Raw genomic sequence first — 17,513 nt, forward strand, 5'->3', positions numbered from 1 at the left:
TTACAATATTTTTGTCTCTGTTCTGTTTGGTTCATGATATTTTAGTCTGTTCCATTTGGTTCATGGTATTTTAGTCTTGGTTCTTTTTGGTTCACGATATTTTAGTCTCCATTTTGTTTGGTTCACGATATTTTAGTCCCCATTTTGTTTGGTTCACAGTATTTTAGTCTTGGTTCTGTTTGGTTCACAATATTTTAGTCTCCATTTTGTTTGGTTCACAGTATTTGAGTCTTGGTTCTGTTTGGTTCACAATATTTTAGTCTCCATTTTGTTTGGTTCACAGTATTTGAGTCTTGGTTCTGTTTGGTTCACAATATTTTAGTCTCCATTTTGTTTGGTTCACAGTATTTGAGTCTTGGTTCTGTTTGGTTCACAATATTTGAGTCTCCTTTCCATTTGGTTAACAGCATTTTAATCTTGGTCCCGTTTGGTTCATGATATTTGAGTCTCTGTTCCATTTGGTTTATGGTTTTTTTATTCTCCGTTTTGTTTGGTTCGCAATATTTTAGTCTCAGTTTCGTATGGTTCACAGTATTGGAGCCACTGTTCTGTGAGGTTCAGTAAGGTGTTGAAGCCAACTTTTAGGTTCAGAATATGATATTTTAGTCTCTGTTCTGTTTGGTTCTTGATATTTTAGTCTTAGTTCTATTTGGTTCACAGCATTTTAGTCTTGGTCCCATTTGGTCCATTATATCTTAGTCTCAGTTCTATTTGGTTCCTGGTTTTGTAGCCACACCTTAGTTAAATTCACAGTATTTAAGTCTTGGTTTGGTTAATAGTACTGGAGCCACATGTCTGTTCAGTTCTTGGTATTAGTTCCATGGTTCAGTTTGGTTCACAGTATTGAAGTCATAGGATGCATTCCAAACAGGATATATCGCCCAGCAAAGGGTACTTAAATGTTAAAAAAAATCATGCTCTCCATCAAAACTGGCCACTTCGAAGAACCCTTTGGAATGAACTGAATTCGGGCTATGATCTTTTGTGGAGGGAAGTTGTTTGGTATCGCACAATGCACTTTATTCAGAAGGGCTCATTCCTATATGCTTATACCTTCAGAGGAATGTTCTACTAAGGTTGAATTTTGACACCAGGGTTGAAAAAAACAAAACTGTTGCATACACAAGTTTGTAGTAAAAGAACTCTTTTAATCATAACTCATTCTTATGTCTGATTTCATACACGTAATCACTGAAATCATCCCAGCGTCTCATTCAGTCTTTTCTTGAAGTCATTCGCAGGTCCTTTTAAAAGCTTTAAGACCTGTTCACACCAAAAATAATAACTATAATAAAACAGATAACAATGTTTTTTTTTTTTATTGCAAGTGCTCAATGCAGCGGTGTGGTCTCCCATTACACTAGCAAAATTCAGCTAGAGTTGAGACCAGAAGTCATCATTATTGACCAAATGAATAATTTCAGATTTGTAAATTGGTAAAATATCTATATATTATATATTTTTTGTTTTTTTTCCAATCGGTGATCAGCTGTAGTTATTTGCCTTTTGTTTTTGTAATCCGGCTCTGAAAAACGTCTATTTATCAGCCTATATATTATTTATTACCTTTTAAATGTAGACTTTTCGTTACTATACATCTCCAATTTATCAGATGAAAAAATTTATATATATATATATATATATATAAATCAATTTAAATCTATATTATTTCTGTTGTTATCATTAAATTTAAAGTGTGCACATACTGCATATCACAGTGTATATTTTGTCCTATATATGTAGTACCATATCATTATATTTCTCCTTGGTGTGAACAGCCCTTTTCATACACACTCAAATCATACAGTCAATAAATATTGCATATTTCAATGAAAATCTTTTGGTGACTCACTTTAGAAAAGGCACTTCAGAATACGTTACCGCTAGAATAAACAAACACTCAACCCCAACATCCTTGGTTAAAAATGCTAGAAGTGCTAGCAAACACACAATATTAGTCAAAATGACCAAAGCGATATACAAAATAGCACAAATTTATAAAGGGCAGTAGAAAATCTTGAGCTGTATCAACAAGTAAAACAAAACAGACCAATAGAAATAGTTTCTTTGTTTTGTTTTTTTGATCGAATGTTTGGATTAATGTATAGTGTTAAATGAACATTGTATAGACAGTAAATATAAGGCTGTGTTTTGTCTTGCGCCGTTGAAAAGAGGCACTGCATTCAACTGTTCAGTGCTGGTACATTAATCATTTACAGTTAGGAAAAGCTCATAGAAAAGTTCTGGAAAACATGTTTAGACTGGCGGTGGAAGTAGTTTAAAGCTGTAACAGTGGGTGGGTGCCTTGCTGTTAGGCTCATCAGTAACGCAATATATGTGAATCTTGCAAGAAAAAAAAAATCTCTAGGTCATAATTAACCTCAATTTCAAAAGGAAGTGATGATTTGGCATAAGTAGTAATAACTATTGTCGTATTTGTTTACTAATGGGACATAAAATTCATTTGAAATCAGTTTTTGCATTGATAGCCTTCATTTCTAATGTAGAAATGTCTTTAAAGAAATTATTAAATATTATATTATATTTTATTATTTTACATTTTTAATTATATAATCTATAAACAAGACTATTATTACTAATAATAAAAGAAAATCATGACATAATGCTAAAATGGGTGCCCACACTTGGTCCTGGAGGGTCCTGCAGAGTTTAGCTCCAACTTGCTTCAATACACCCGGCAGAAGCTTTGTGGAATACCTGGGCTGCGTCCGAACTCGCCTACTACTCAGTAGGTACTGCATTTGAATTTAAATGTACTTCTCGACCGTTAGAAAAGTATGTTCTATACAGTTTGAATGTGAGTAGTATGAATGGAACTCGGGCGTACTACATCTGCCATTTTGTCATCATCACGTGACCTACTGACGTCACTTCGTTCAATAACCTGTTTAAATAGGATACAGCTGTGGATACGCACATCTATATAGCATCATTTTTGTAACACTGTATAACAATATTGAATATTACTGTGATGGCTGGATTTAGGGTTGGGGTAGGTGTTAATAAAATACTATTTATTGGGTAATTTAATAAATAACACTCTGTACAACTACTGTTTTTATATTACTGTGATGGTTGTGTTTAGGGTTGGGGTAGACGTTTATAAAATACAATAAATGAGAAATTTAATGAATAATATAAATCTGATCTAGCAACATCCTCACTCCCATTCATGAATTCTCTCGTGGTGCATCATGGAATAGCATAGCGTTCATCAGATGCGCACTTTAGAATTTTTCCAGAAGTAGTAGGTCATCTGGGTACTTCTCACATTCTGTTTTTCGAATTCTATGAAGACATAGTACTCGGCTCGCATACTGTTTTTAGCGTACTATATAGTATGGAAGAATGCGATTTCGAATGCAGCTCTGGTGAAAAGCTTGATTAGTTGGTTCAGGTGTGTCTAATTGTGGTTGGAGTTCAAATCTACAGGAAGTTTGGCCATTCCTGTGCTAACATTTTTACAGAACATTATGGTAATACCATTTTTTTATTATGTAATGAAATTATTTAGAGCACAGGTGTCAAATCCAGTTCCTAGTTCCTTTTTTTTACCTGCTGTATGTTGTAATATAGTATAATGTAATATGTAAAAATAATATAATATAATGGTTTTCCAGGTTGGGGGTTGAGCGATGGGCTAACCACCCACCTCATAAAAAAAGCTAGATGTTACGAAACACCAATATGGTGCGGCTAAATATCAACTTCGATATAAATAGCCCTGGCAGTAATAATATAATATAATTAAATATAATATAGGGCGACGCAGTGGCGTAGTAGGTAGTGCTGTCGTTTCACAGCAAAAAAGTCGCTGGTTTGAGCCTCAGCTGGGTCAGTTGTCGTTTCTGTGTGGAGTTCGCATGGGTTTCCCCTGGGTGCTCCGGTTTCCCCCACAGTTCAAAGACATGTGGTACAGGTGAATTGGGTAAGCTAAATTGTCCGTAGTGTATGAGTGTGAGTAAGTGTGTATGAATGTTTTTACAGAGATGTGTTGCAGCTGGAAAGGCATCTGCTGCGTAAAACGTGCTGGATAAGTTGGTGGTTCATTCCGCGTTGGCGACCCCAGATTAATAAAGGGACTGAGCCGAAAAGAAAATGAATGAATGAATAATATAGAATAATATAATATAATATACTATATTAGTGCTGTTATCCTAAATATCTTAAATAAATAAAATATATATATATATTTCTTTATGCAAAACAAACTATTTTATAATAATTTAGGTGATTATGACCCAGAACCAGATTTTTTTCCTCCACAAAAAACCCTTATAGAGTGACGAAGACACCCAAATCACATTCTAGCAAGTTGGTCAGTTCTACCTATTTTTACCATCAAAAAAAAAACAACATACACACACACACACATATATATATGGAGAGAATTTTCACACCTGAGATTTTAGAAATTGCCACACTGGTCCACACAACCCAAATCAACTTGTCCATACTCCCCATCAGCTGCTTTTACAGTATCCTCGCCATCCAGAACATTATTCTACGATCTGACCAGCTTGAACCCTTGTCCCGTGTCAAGCACCGCAGGTGGAAACCACGTAAGTTTGACTCTCCGTAGCAGCCGAACGCAGTATCCGCAAACCCAGAACATATTCAACCCACCACACCAATGTGCAAGTTGAACCACAGGGTAAGTCACACGTGGAAAATAGAGTCTCCAGTGCCTGGTGACATCACTATCAGTGGGCAGATGAAGCTTATAGTCGCTCCAGTGTCTGGAAATACCGTAAACCGCGCGAACAGACCGGCCGCGCTCTGAAAACCGAACTATACTGTCAGGGTTGCAGTTAAAATCAACCCATTGAGTGGTGAAGTCGCCGAGCTGAGGAGCGTCCTGGAGCTCCAGGTCTGTGGGACTGGAGAGTTCAGCCCCTTGAACTGCGATGTAAAGACCCTCGATTTTCTGCACCTCCTTCGCCCAGGGCACAGAGTTATCAGTGTCCAGGATAATGATGAGGCGAGAGCAGAATCCAGCGTTCTTCTCTCTCCAAAGCTGCACAATCTCATCCAGACGCAGCACATCTCCACCTGAATGGGGAGAAGGTGACAAAGAGGACATCTGTAAGGTTTTATGACATCTTCAATATTTGGCTGAACATTTATGTAGAGATATCCATTATAGACTTTAATATTAGATTCAAAGCAACAATAACGTATACTATATGTATAACAGTAAAAAATACTAATCTAATATAATATAATATATCATATAATTTAATACAATATCATTTAAAATAATATAATTAATTTATATAATACAATATAATATAAAATGTTATATAATATATAATTTAATATTATATATCATTATTTTTAATTCTTTTACAGACAAACAATAGGTCACAGGAGGGTTGGGTTGTTGAACAGCACTGGCCTCACCATCACGCATCTTTGAATGCATCAACCAATGAGAGCATTTGTAATTAGCACTTCATGCTAATTTTCCACTCAAGTTAATTTACTTGAACTAGCACGAAAGATCCAACTGAGACAAATTCTTAGTGTTCCTGACAAATGCACTGAAGATTCCTTATTCATGCTGCCTGGTTTGCACCTATTTGCATTAACTTTGTATGTAATCTACTCACATGAATGTTTAATTTTGCCTTTGGAGTGAACAGCTTATTATAAATAGTACGATGCAGGCTCTGTGGCATTGAGCAAGTCTGTGAATGTTTTGAAGTTGTCCCGTGCTCAGGTTAGTAGGGAGTTCTGGACACTATGTAGAGACCCTGTACTGAACACAGTTCATGCATAAAGCTCTCATCTATTGCACTGGTTATCTGAGAACACTATTGTGCAAGGACAAGAACTGAGAACCACTGATGTAATGATCACTTAATTATCACTAACTGCAGTGGAAGTGGCAAATAGATTAGGTTTTACATTTTCATTCATTCATTTATTTTCTTTTAAAAATGAATGATGGCTTAGTCCCTTTATTAATCCGGGGTTGCTACAGCGGAATGAACCGTCAACTTATCCAGCATGTTTTATCCAGCTGCAACCCATCAATGGAAAACATTCATACACACTCATTCACACACATACACTATGGACAATTTAGTCTACCCAATTCACCTGTACCACATATCTTTGGACTTGTGGTGGAAACCGGAGCACCCGGAGGAAACCCTTGCGAGGGAAAACATGCAAACTCCACACAGAAATGCCAACTGACCCAGCCAAGGCTCGAACCAGCGACCTTCTTGCTGTGAGGCAAATGTGCTACCCACTGCACCACCGATTACATTAATGTTAAGATTTACAAGATAATTTTAGGAGGACTGCTACAAACAAATACCAACTTTTGGAAGCTGTTTGGACAAAATGGTGTGTAGGTATGGTGTGTCCACCGTAATATATGGTGATATAAATTCAAGTCTCTCAAGTCACTCAAGACATAAAAATAGGGCCCAAATCCCAGTGATTTTGAGGCCCACCGCAACGTGATTTGGAGTGCAGTTTTTCCCACCCACCGAATTGATTGACAGGCGCCATGTTTCTATAACATGTATACACGCGTCCACAGAACTTTTTTTTGTTTGTTTTTTTTTCTCAAATAACCTGGGATTAAAATATTTGTTACATCTTTTGGTGATTTTACAAGTTTTATAAGTTTAAAACGTTTTTAAAACAGAGCATGTATGTAATAAAGACAGTAAAATTGCTATGTAATTCTTAACCACTATAATCACTATGTCCGCATGGTGTCAGTAAACGCTATTATTTGTGTAAGACTCATTTCCGAATTTCAGGCTTGAATAAACCCCACAAGAAATAAAATTACTTGGTATTTTTGACTATTGAGCTGTATTTCAGCTTCTTCCAAGTCTATCTCTATCACTGACTGCTGTTTATCTGACGTAACGCATGATAAGCAGACACGCACTTGGGAATGGTAGGCGGGGAGAAGCAGCTCAGTTGCATTTAAAGCCACAGGCTACAAAAACAGCTACAATATACTCAGACACCAAAGTGGCCAGATTCTGGAAGCTATAATAAATAATTTGATGCACTGAATACACTGTATTTCATTTTATCAGTTCACCTTTCTTAAAACTACAGTATGCTGAAGCATTCATTATTAACAACTTGTAAATAATACTAGCCTAAAATATAGGCAGTTTACCTAACACTCAAAAACACTAGTATTTATTACAGAATCTACGATAACCTTTTAGTTTTTTGTGTATTGTTAATTAATAGTGTAGCAATATAGAAACCATATCAAAATTCTTGGGATAACCAATTGAACAGGGGGATCTCTAGAGAGCAAAAGCACCAAAGGAAGAGGAAGCATGAGGCACAAACTGTGAGTCTGCATCATCTGACAGAACGAGAGCAGATCATTCGCACGTGAGCAGCCGTGTTTTGACTGCATGCGACTGCGAGAAATTTTGCAGTCGAGCAGTTGTCCATGAACAGAGGATTACATGAATGCGTTCTCGACTTGTAAAACTGCACTTACGACATTTATCAGTAAAATAACGACATATGCACGTACGTCCATCTCGCGAATGTACTGTCTTCTGCCATTTTTATCTATTTGCCGCTCTTCCGTTGCGCGTCAGGGCTTAACATTACTGTGAACCAGGCTGAGCCAACAGCCTCGGACCTTGAGCTCAGAGGCTGAAATCATTCCACGTTCAAAGTAAAAAAAAGTTCCAATAGCCAAAGGGATATTAATGACAACTCGCATATATTCACTAACCACGAACAGGAAATAGAACTTACTTGCGGTATTTTTTATTTGTTAATGTCTTGCGGGCGAAAGTTTGTAGTAACGCATGCGTTACTGAACATGTACCGAGTAAAATATTACTGAAAACGTATTAGTAATGCTTTACACTACTGCGTTACGGGAAAATGTAATAATTACTTTTGCAACACATTACTAATATTTATATATATATATAATTTAACATTTTCAGAGCTGGTGCAGCCCTACCCAGAAAATGTTATTGATTCAATGCGACTAATAAACACAGGACTATAGACTATACGATCAAATATACGTGTTTGATTTTGTATGGTCCAATTTAGATTTCACTTTTCATCAAATAAATTCCCTCTTTTTATTATTTATTTTTATGTGAAGCCCGAACTGTTTTGACACTAACCAATGTTCTGTTTGTACATGAGGAGGAAAAAAAAAAGTTTTGCAATGATTCTCCCACCTGCTAGTGCCCACTCTCCACTGCGGTGTGTGTGTCCACTGTAATAGAGCACGTAGGTGTCGTGTCGTGGGCCGTCAGTCGTGTGCGCCTCCATGAATATGCGGAGTTTGGCCTGGAGGGCCTCCAGACTCAAGCCGCTCGTGGAGTAATCGCAACCGTAGGTCTCGATCATGTGATGAGAGAAGAAGCGCTGCACGTTGTTGAGCATCCCAGTGGAACGAAGGTTGAGCTCTTGTACATGAGCTGGAGGGAGCAGGGTGGGCTGACCGTCTGGACTGAGGGAAAACCAGAGCATGAGCTATAATACGAAACGAAGCACCACTGAATAACATGAAAGATTCTGCATTCACCAATTACAACAAAAATTGACCATCATTCATTACATACTTCCATGATTTTGTGTTTTCAACATTAAATAAAAGGACTGTGTGGATAAGACTTTCAGTTCCACTTATTATTAAGTGGCCTTAAATACTATACACTTACATCAAAATATAAATACAATGTTCTTAATGTATTGCAAAACAAATCTGGGGGTCTTGAGGTGGGATATAGGTAGGGTTAGGGACAGGTTTGGTGGTATGAGTAAGTTTAAGTTTATTGTTGGTCAACAGTGTAATTATAAATGTAATTAGAGAAATGAATTACATGTGTAATTACATGCAGGAATATTTAATCAAGCATAAGCATAATGTAAAAATATGTATTTACACAATAAGTACTTTAATGAATGCATTTTAGTTAAGGCCATTTAATATAAAGTGGGACCAGACTTTCATGCTTGGCTGGCTTTAATTATATGATTTGAATATGATTAATAGCCCTAGTAGTCCTGGTACAACTCTAGTACATTTTTTAAAAATGCCCATTTCTTGCTAAAATTTGAGCACTGATAGACGTGGCTTTCAAACGCTCGATTGATCTTGTATCTGGTTCTGTAAATAATTTATTTTTAGATTATCTCTGAATAAAACAGAGGGGCTCATCTGGATTAATTTTGTGGCCTATATCATGCTAAAAATGAATTACTTATTAGAATTAGTTCAAGAGTAGAACAAATATTAAGCTTTACGTTTGCACCATTTACACTTTTATGCAAAAAATTTGTTACCCCTCGTGGCTGCATAATTATGTGCTCTCTTTATAAAAGAAAAATCCAACTGAAACTAAAAATGTATTGAAATTAAACTGAAAAACAGGCTATGCAAAAGTTTGGGCACCCTCTTTTTTGTGTGGATTTCAAAACGTGTAATCATTTAATGCTGATTGATTACAACACAAAATTGATTTGAGTGACCAATGCTGCGTCCCAATTCGCAGACTTTCCATCCTAAATAATATTTGATACTAAATAGAATTAGTATGTCCCAAATCAGAGTATGTTGAAATGAGTATGCAAAAGGTTCCCGGATGATTGAATATTTTTTGGTAAAATTTTAGAACCGTCCTTACTCTAACCGCTAATATTGCCCACAGTACATTGCGCGTTAGACGTAAATTTTATTAGAACTACAAACGTGGGTGAAAAGTGTAAATAAACTACAAACATGGCGGACATGCGAGACCAACTGTCAAGTAGAGAGGCTTCGGTAAAGATGTTTGTATGACTGACACAATAATATCTAGCCAACTGGAAAATATTTAAATCGCATTTTCTGTTATATTTCATCTGTAACAACAATACTGAACTTAAATAAAGACGTGTTTGGACAATAACATCTGAATGCAGAATTATCCAAAAACCTGAAGAGATTTCTTTGCATGAAAAGACTCTTGAATGGGAGATTAACCTGCTGCTGCTTCTCCAATAAGGTAGGAAATTAAATATGACAGAAATGTGGATGATGTGTGGATGATTGACAGGGCTCATAACTAAGCAACACAACGATCTGTTAACGAGAACGTAGTGTGTCCCAAAGCTTGCATCCTCTTCTTTTACATCCTCAAAAGTATATATTTTTCCTTCACAAAAAAGTACATACTTTTAGGGCATAGTATAAATATGCGAATAAGGACGCAGCATCAGTGAACCTTAACCATCCTAACACAGGTAAAACCAATCAGGTACCGGAAACCTTGTCAGAGTGGATTCCACCCAGTATCAGCAGATTCTGAAGAACAATCTTCAGGAATCAGTCAAGAGGCTGAAGTTACTCCAGGGTTGGCTGTTTCAGCAGGACAATGACCCAAAGCACAGTTCCAGATCTACCAAGGAATTCATGCTCAGACATGATACAACATTTTTGAATGGCCATCCCAGTCCCAAGACTTGAACATCATCAAAAATCTATGGATTAATTTGAAAAGGGCCATTTATGCTCAGCACTCATCAAACCTGACTTAACTGGAAAAATTTGCAAGAAAAAGAATGGCCTAAAATGCCTTAAGCAAGAATTCAGGGACTTGTTGTTGACTATAAGGGTCTACAGGCTGTTATTTCAGCAAAAGGTGGCTGTACAAAAGATTGATGTCATTATTCTGTTGAGGTGCCCAAAATTTTGCATCTGTCTGTTTTTGTTATGAATTAAATTGCATTGCATCTGTTTATTAAATAAATGTTATGTCAGAACTGAAATGTTGCTTTTCCCTAGGGTATAAAATATAAATGAATTTGCTGATTTGAAAGGCCAGCAGGAAAATTATCAGGGGTGGCCAAACTTTTGCATAAACCTGTAAATGCAGTTAATAATGCAGTTAATAATCTGAAAGCTGGTCACACACCAGCTGAGAACCCCAACTCAGCACTAGGTTGCACCACGTGTTTAAAATGCTAAACCGGTTTTTAGTCATTTGTTGCTGGGAACCACATTATGCATTTTCTCCCATTTTATGTGGCTTTATTGTGGACCACTTGTCCTATGAACTTGAGTACCCCATGGATTAAAACATTAAATACCAGCGCAAATGCTTTGTTTACAGCTTTAAATAAGAAAACTGTTAATCCTGCTTGTTTTTCTTTTGTATGAGGTTTCTACAGTGGTTGGACAATGAAACTGAAACACTAGCCAATTGTTGGATGTTATATGGCTAAATCTGACCAGCCTTGTGACCAATCTTCAATAATTGCACATTTCACCAGTAAGAGCAGAGTGTAAAGGTTTAATTAGCGGAGTAATAGCACAGCTTTGCTTAAAATATTGCAATACACACAACATTTTGGGTGACATGTTAGAGGTTAAAAGAGGACAAATTGCTGGTGCACATCTCAGTGGCGCATATGTGACCAAGACAGCATGTCTGCGATGTATCAAGAGCCATGGTATCAGGGTAATGTCAGCATACCACCAAGTGGAATGAAACATATCCAACAGGAGTAACTGCCACACCCGAACCTGTGGTCACTCATGCCAATGCCAAACGTTGGTTTCAATGGGGCCTGCATCAAAAATCATGGGTTGTGGACAATGCAAGACATGTATTGTTCTCTGATGAGTCTACCTTCACCGTCTTTCCCACATCCAGGAGAGTTACGGTGTGGAGAATCCCCAAAGAAGCGTACCACCCAGACGGTTGCATGCCCAGAGTAAACCACAGGGTGGATGAATAATGGTTCTAGCTGCAATATCATGGTATTCCCCATCCCCAATACTGCCAAGGACTACTGAACCCATTCTGGAGGACCATGTGCAAGCAATGGTTCAAACATTGTCTCCTGAAGACGGTGCCGCGTATCAGGATGATAATGCACCAATACACACAGCAAGACTTTTGACAGAGTGGTTGGATGAACATGAAAATGAAGTTGAACATCTCCTATGGCCTACACAATCACCAGATCTAAATGTCATTAAGCCATCTTGGGGTGTTTTGGAGTAGCGAGTCAGGAAACGCTTTCCTCCACTAGAATTACGTAGTGACCTGGCCACTATTCTGCACAAAGCAAGGCTCAACATTCCTCTGGCCACTGTGCAGGATTTGTATCTGTCATTCTGAAGATGAATTAATGCTGTATTGGCCGCAAAGGGAGGCCCTACACCATACTAATACATTATTGTGGGCTAAAACCAGGCATTTCAGTTTCATTGTCCAACCGCTGCATTTATGAACCCTAATTTCACATACCAACAGAAAATAATTGATTTTACTTAATATTTACTTTAAAAATTAACAAAAAAAATCTGAAATTTACAAGAATTTTATTAGCTTGTAAAAAGAAATCGGCAATCATAACTGGCCATGAAAAAGAATCAAGATAAGTGCACCAAATTCATAGCATTCAACAGCAGGCAGGTAGGTCATGCGATTATGACAACATGGCAGATGCAGTACGTCTGAATTCTATTCATACTTTTCATATTATATCGAAGATATGTTCAAATGCACATGCAATCCCTTTTCAGACAGTATATAAACTCCGACACACTGTGAGTGTATAAGCATCTAGTACCTGCAATAGTTAGTAGGAATCACCACAGCGTAACCGATACATGTTCCACCAAGACTGTTTCCCAACTCAAGGAAGAGCCCGTGGGCTAAAGACTCGAGAGGCAGGACCAGCAGAAACAAGGAGATGAACAGACTGTTGGACGACTGAAGGAGAAAACAATGCCTTTATGAAAACCTTTAACAATCAAAATGCAAACCATTTAGACAAAAAAAAAAGTATCTATTGAAAATGGGTTGAAGAATTTGTCAAAATTTGTCAAAATTGAATTTAAAAAAACATTAACATGCAATTTTTGGGGTCAGTAAGTTTTTTATTTTTATTTTTTAAGAACTGTATAACTTGTTCAACAAGATTAAATTATATTGTTGAAATCCACCTTCTAATTTATTAAACAACACTGGAATAAAAATTCAAACAAAGACCATAGGACACTACTGAATGTAGTGATGAAAGCTGAAAATGTAGCTTTGACAGCATACCAATTAATTAGGTTTTATAATATATTTACATAGAAACTAGGTATGTTTATTGCAATGTTTACCCATTTAAAGTATTTTTCATTAAATAAATTAAGTCAAAGACTAGAACAAAACATTAGTGAAATATTACGCAATTTTTGTCTGGTGGCAAATTGCAAAGCATAAGGATTTAAAATGAGTCAGCCTAATTAGCACTTGTGGATACACTGTGATCCTTAAATAGATTGTCATTATGCTATTAATTTATTAGTGTTGTAAATATGCCTGACAAGATTTTTGTCTTCGTATATAAACTGTTACAATGACTATATTACTATTTAATTATGTTTTATCAGATGTCCCCTGATCATGGTAAAAATGCATAAAAGTCATATCTTTTTGTAAAAAAAAAAAAAAAGCTTGGTAAAAAATTTTTGCAAAGTCATGAGGTAAAACCAACATGCAGCGGAAAAAATGGAAATGACATCATGCAATGTAATCTTGTCATGTCTGTAGTTTGACCTTTTCATGACTTCCAAAAAGAAATGTATGTTTGTAAATAATTTTTTTCATTAATAATAATAATAATAATAATAATAATAATAATAATAATAATAATAATCTTAAAGATCATAAAGATTTTTCACAACCACACAAAATTAACATAAATATAAAAACTAAAATATAAAAACTAAACTAAAACATTTCTAAAAATGTTACACATATAAATAGAGCTGTGCAATATGACATTATATTTTAATATATTAATCTATCATTTATTTTGTGGTGTCACAAAATATGGTAATACTTTTCATAATTTATACAAGCACAATATTACATGCCGTTATGCAAATGCGGGCGATACAGTGGCTCAGTGGTTAGCACTGTTGCCTCACAGCCCCAAGAAGGTCGCTGGTTCTAATCCCAGCTGGGTCAGTCGGCATTTCTTTTTGCATGTTCTTCCCATATTCGCGTGGGTTTCCTCCAGGTGCTCCGTTTTCCCCCACACTCTGTTTCTCAGTGAACACAGGCAATTGTTTTGGTGCATTTAAACAAAACAGATTTATTAAATGGATATACAGATGAAGTCAGAATTATTAGCCCAAATGATGCTTAACAGAGCAAGGAGAAAGTCATATTTGTTTTATTTCGGCTAGAATAAAAGCATTTTTTAATTTATTAAACACCATTTTAAGGACAAAATTATTAGCCCCTTTAAGCTATATATTTTTTCAATAGTCTACAGAACAACCCATCATTATACAATAACTTGCTTAATTACCCTAACTTGCCTAGTTAACCTAATTAAGCCTTTAAATGTCACTTTAAGCTGTATAGAAGTGTCTTGAAAAATATCTAATCAAATATTATTTACTGTCATCATGGCAAAGATCAAATAAATCAGTTATTAGAGAGGAGTTATTAAAACTATTATTTTTAGAAATGTGTTAAAAAAATCTTCTCTCCATTAAACAGAAATTAGGGAAAAAATAAACGGGGCTAATATTTCAGGGGGGCTAATAATTCTGACTTAAACTGTATTTATCAAATAATATTTTAGTCACCAAACATACTTAGAAATTGAAAGATAATACAATTAAATTCAAACAAAATATTGCAAAAAAGACATTTTTCATTAACATATACATTTATGTGTTCTAGTTTTTGGTCCGTTATGGTAAGGTATTTTGTTAGATAAGCTCTAAATTTGGCTTCAGTACTGACTAATCTAATGTATATGCACAAATATAATATTGTATTGCTTCCTATTAAAAATATATATAAATTTATATATGCTGAGCACTGTATACTATGATATGAGATTTTCATTATATCGCCCAGCCCTACATCTTAATACATTTTTTAAAGATTTCCACAGAAACTATTTTTACCTGCCAACCCAGAGCCCCGAGTATGACTGTGGAGACCAGGCTGAAGAGCACCAGGCGTTTTGATATGAGACAGAAGTGCCGCATCCCTTTAGATGCCATGATCCGGTCCAGTTCTCCAGGTTCAGACATGTGCGCAGTACACAATCTCTGACAGTCACTCAGCTTACTGTGAAAACCCCAGACCGTGACGAGAAAAACCAGATGACAGATGATCCAGAAAACAGCAGACGCTGAAAGACTAGGGATGAGCAGGTACCACCGATCCAGATCTCTCATCTTCAGAGAAGCCATGACAAGAAACGTCACCTCCACAACCAACAACGGCAGAAGCGTGAAGCGTCTCCACAGGCCTCTTCTTAGGAGCAGCGGAGACCAACGTTCAGTTACAGAAAGTCCACTAAAGTAGACGTCTAGGAATGGGTCACAGACAAGACGACTGAAAAAACAAGACAATGCAAAGGGGTTGGTGGACACCCCTAAAGACTCCTGGAAGAAAAACGCAGCGACTCCTGAGAAGCAGACCAGGTTTTGGAGAGCCAAAGGGGACTTCATGCGCAAGACCATAATTAGAGCAGCTAAAGCGAGTGTTAGAACTATGAGGCTTATGGATTTGTAGCTAACCAGGGTGCTAGCCACAGCAAAACCAGTGAGCTCCAAAGCTTCCCTTGAGGTAAGGAACGCGGGTTGATGTCGAGTACAACCACACATTCTTTCAACCAAAGCCCAAAGGATTCTTATTGCAACGCTCGCTGTTAACATATAGTTAGCCACTTGCTCCTTAATATCGAGCTCTTTGGATGGGACATTGACGAAGCATAGCAAACCAAGAAGGAAACCAAACCAAAGATGCAACAGAAACAGGCTAACTTTCTCCATAGCGAAATAGTAGTGGAGAATGCAGGCAACCCCAAGAACGAAGAGGCCCAAAATAAAAATGACTAAAATTATAGTGTCTGCAGTTTTCTCCCATTGTACATAAAGTCCCAGGCAAATGGCCACCAGGGAGTTCAAGCTGGACAGGTAACCGAGGTATCGAACAGATGACCACGTATTTAGCCCTCTGTTGGCTTCATCCAGCCATGTCATGGTCGCATACAGAAAGTGGCTAAAACAATATTTGAGAAGTTTGCACATTGTTGCGAACTTAAAACTCGCAAAATAGCTGAAAATGTGCGGATTTAGCGTCGCGAGTGACGTCACAATTCCGAAAAAAAATTATTCACGGCATAACAAGTCGGCAAAATTAAAGTAAAAACAACATAGTGGATTTCAGGGGTACTTAAAACTACATCGTTTTGTGGGGTATTACAGTACAAAACTTAAAGTAAAATATATAGTGAAACGATGGATTGTCATCTCAATATCCACCTGTTACTGATGAATGAACAAAACTATTGAACACAAGGTCATGTTATAAAGACTGAAATTAATACGTCAACTAGATATGAAAATGTTAAACTCGTCATAAGTTGTGATATAAACACAAACAGAGTTGCAATGAGCTGTCAGTCTGATTAAGAAGAGCAGATTGCTGTGCGTTTACCGGCATTAGAAAGTTGAAAGAATGTGTTGTTTCTCTTCACAACCTGCGTAACATCGATTTAAACGGGCTGCAAGAAATGCGTTAGAAGAAACGCAAGTCACAGAAGATTGTCGTTCACAGAAAAACACGAAAATTTGCTCATTTATCGCACAATATCCCCCAACCACGGTCTAAACTTCGCTCAGCGTCCGCCATGTTTGCACTGTTTTAAGCTGCTACGGAATCCCTGAAAGGACAAATAAATCGCGTCCGTCATTCCCTCAGTGAGTGAAAAGAGTGAGCGAAATAAAATAGCTCATAAGTTACCAGCAGGATCATTGTCACTATAAAGTGCTTTTGATGTCCCACAAGATTGAGTCGGTCCTATATGAACATAATGCAAAATAATGAAATTCTGATATTTTAATATAATAAACCTGTACACACATGCAGGTAGAATTATAAGTGTTTTGAAATATGTTTTCGTCAATTTTTGCCATATTCTTTCATTGAATGGATGTGATTTTGCCACGTCGCACACACTGCACAGCTAACTTCAGTGTGTCTAAAAGTAGGTAAATTAGATAGAATGAAAAAGATTTTTTAAATTCTTATTGTCTTCAACAAGTTATTTAAAAAGTCATTTTAATAACTTTTATTTTGTTTTCATAATATTATTAATCGTTTTGCTGTCCACCCTGTCATGATGTGGTAAATGCCCCTTTAACAAACTCTAATGTACTCATTGACATCCGCATGCCCATTTTACCTTTCTTCAGAGGTTAAAACATCTGCTGTGCACACAGTAACTCTCTACACCTTTTTTCTCATTGTTTTTGAAACTGAATGTTGCCAAGCTCAACATGTCCACCCTGTCATAGTGAAATATTAATTAATATAAAAAAATCAGAAATTTAAAATATAGCTTTTAAACTCTATACAAAGAGCTTAGGGGAAACAATTTACCAGCTGCAGGTACGACATGTGTAGAATAAATGCTTTCTTTAGCCAAAAATGTCCTTCATTGTC

At 36.6% G+C, this 17,513-nt stretch overlaps 1 protein-coding gene across 1 annotated transcript; it reads right to left on the minus strand.

Annotated features, from left to right (window-relative positions):
• Positions 1-1,127: 1,127 nt before the first annotated feature.
• tmem168b (transmembrane protein 168b) lies at positions 1,128-16,702 on the minus strand. The gene is made up of 4 exons (XM_056452096.1): positions 14,963-16,702; positions 12,613-12,755; positions 8,226-8,500; positions 1,128-5,073 (listed from the first exon to the last, which is right to left on the minus strand). Exons 1-4 carry the CDS (start codon positions 16,094-16,096, stop codon positions 4,526-4,528), a joined length of 2,100 nt encoding a protein of 699 aa, XP_056308071.1. The 5' UTR covers positions 16,097-16,702; the 3' UTR covers positions 1,128-4,525.
• Between the last annotated feature and the right edge of the window lie 811 nt (positions 16,703-17,513).

Source organism: Danio aesculapii, chromosome 25 (assembly GCF_903798145.1).
Source record: "Danio aesculapii chromosome 25, fDanAes4.1, whole genome shotgun sequence".
In the NCBI taxonomy this organism is placed as follows: Eukaryota; Metazoa; Chordata; class Actinopteri; order Cypriniformes; family Danionidae; genus Danio; species Danio aesculapii.

Bases quoted from the DNA above. Each gene is read 5' to 3' on its own strand.
- tmem168b (XM_056452096.1), bottom strand. From the start codon at position 16,096: ATGTGCAAACTTCTCAAATATTGTTTTAGCCACTTTCTGTATGCGACC. The intron at 8,501-12,612 runs GTACTAGATGCT...GTTTTCCCTCAG, and splicing joins ATTCCTACTAACTATTGCAG to TCCAGACGGTCAGCCCACCC. The intron at 5,074-8,225 runs GTGGGAGAATCA...CTCCCCATTCAG, and splicing joins TGGAGAGTGGGCACTAGCAG to GTGGAGATGTGCTGCGTCTG.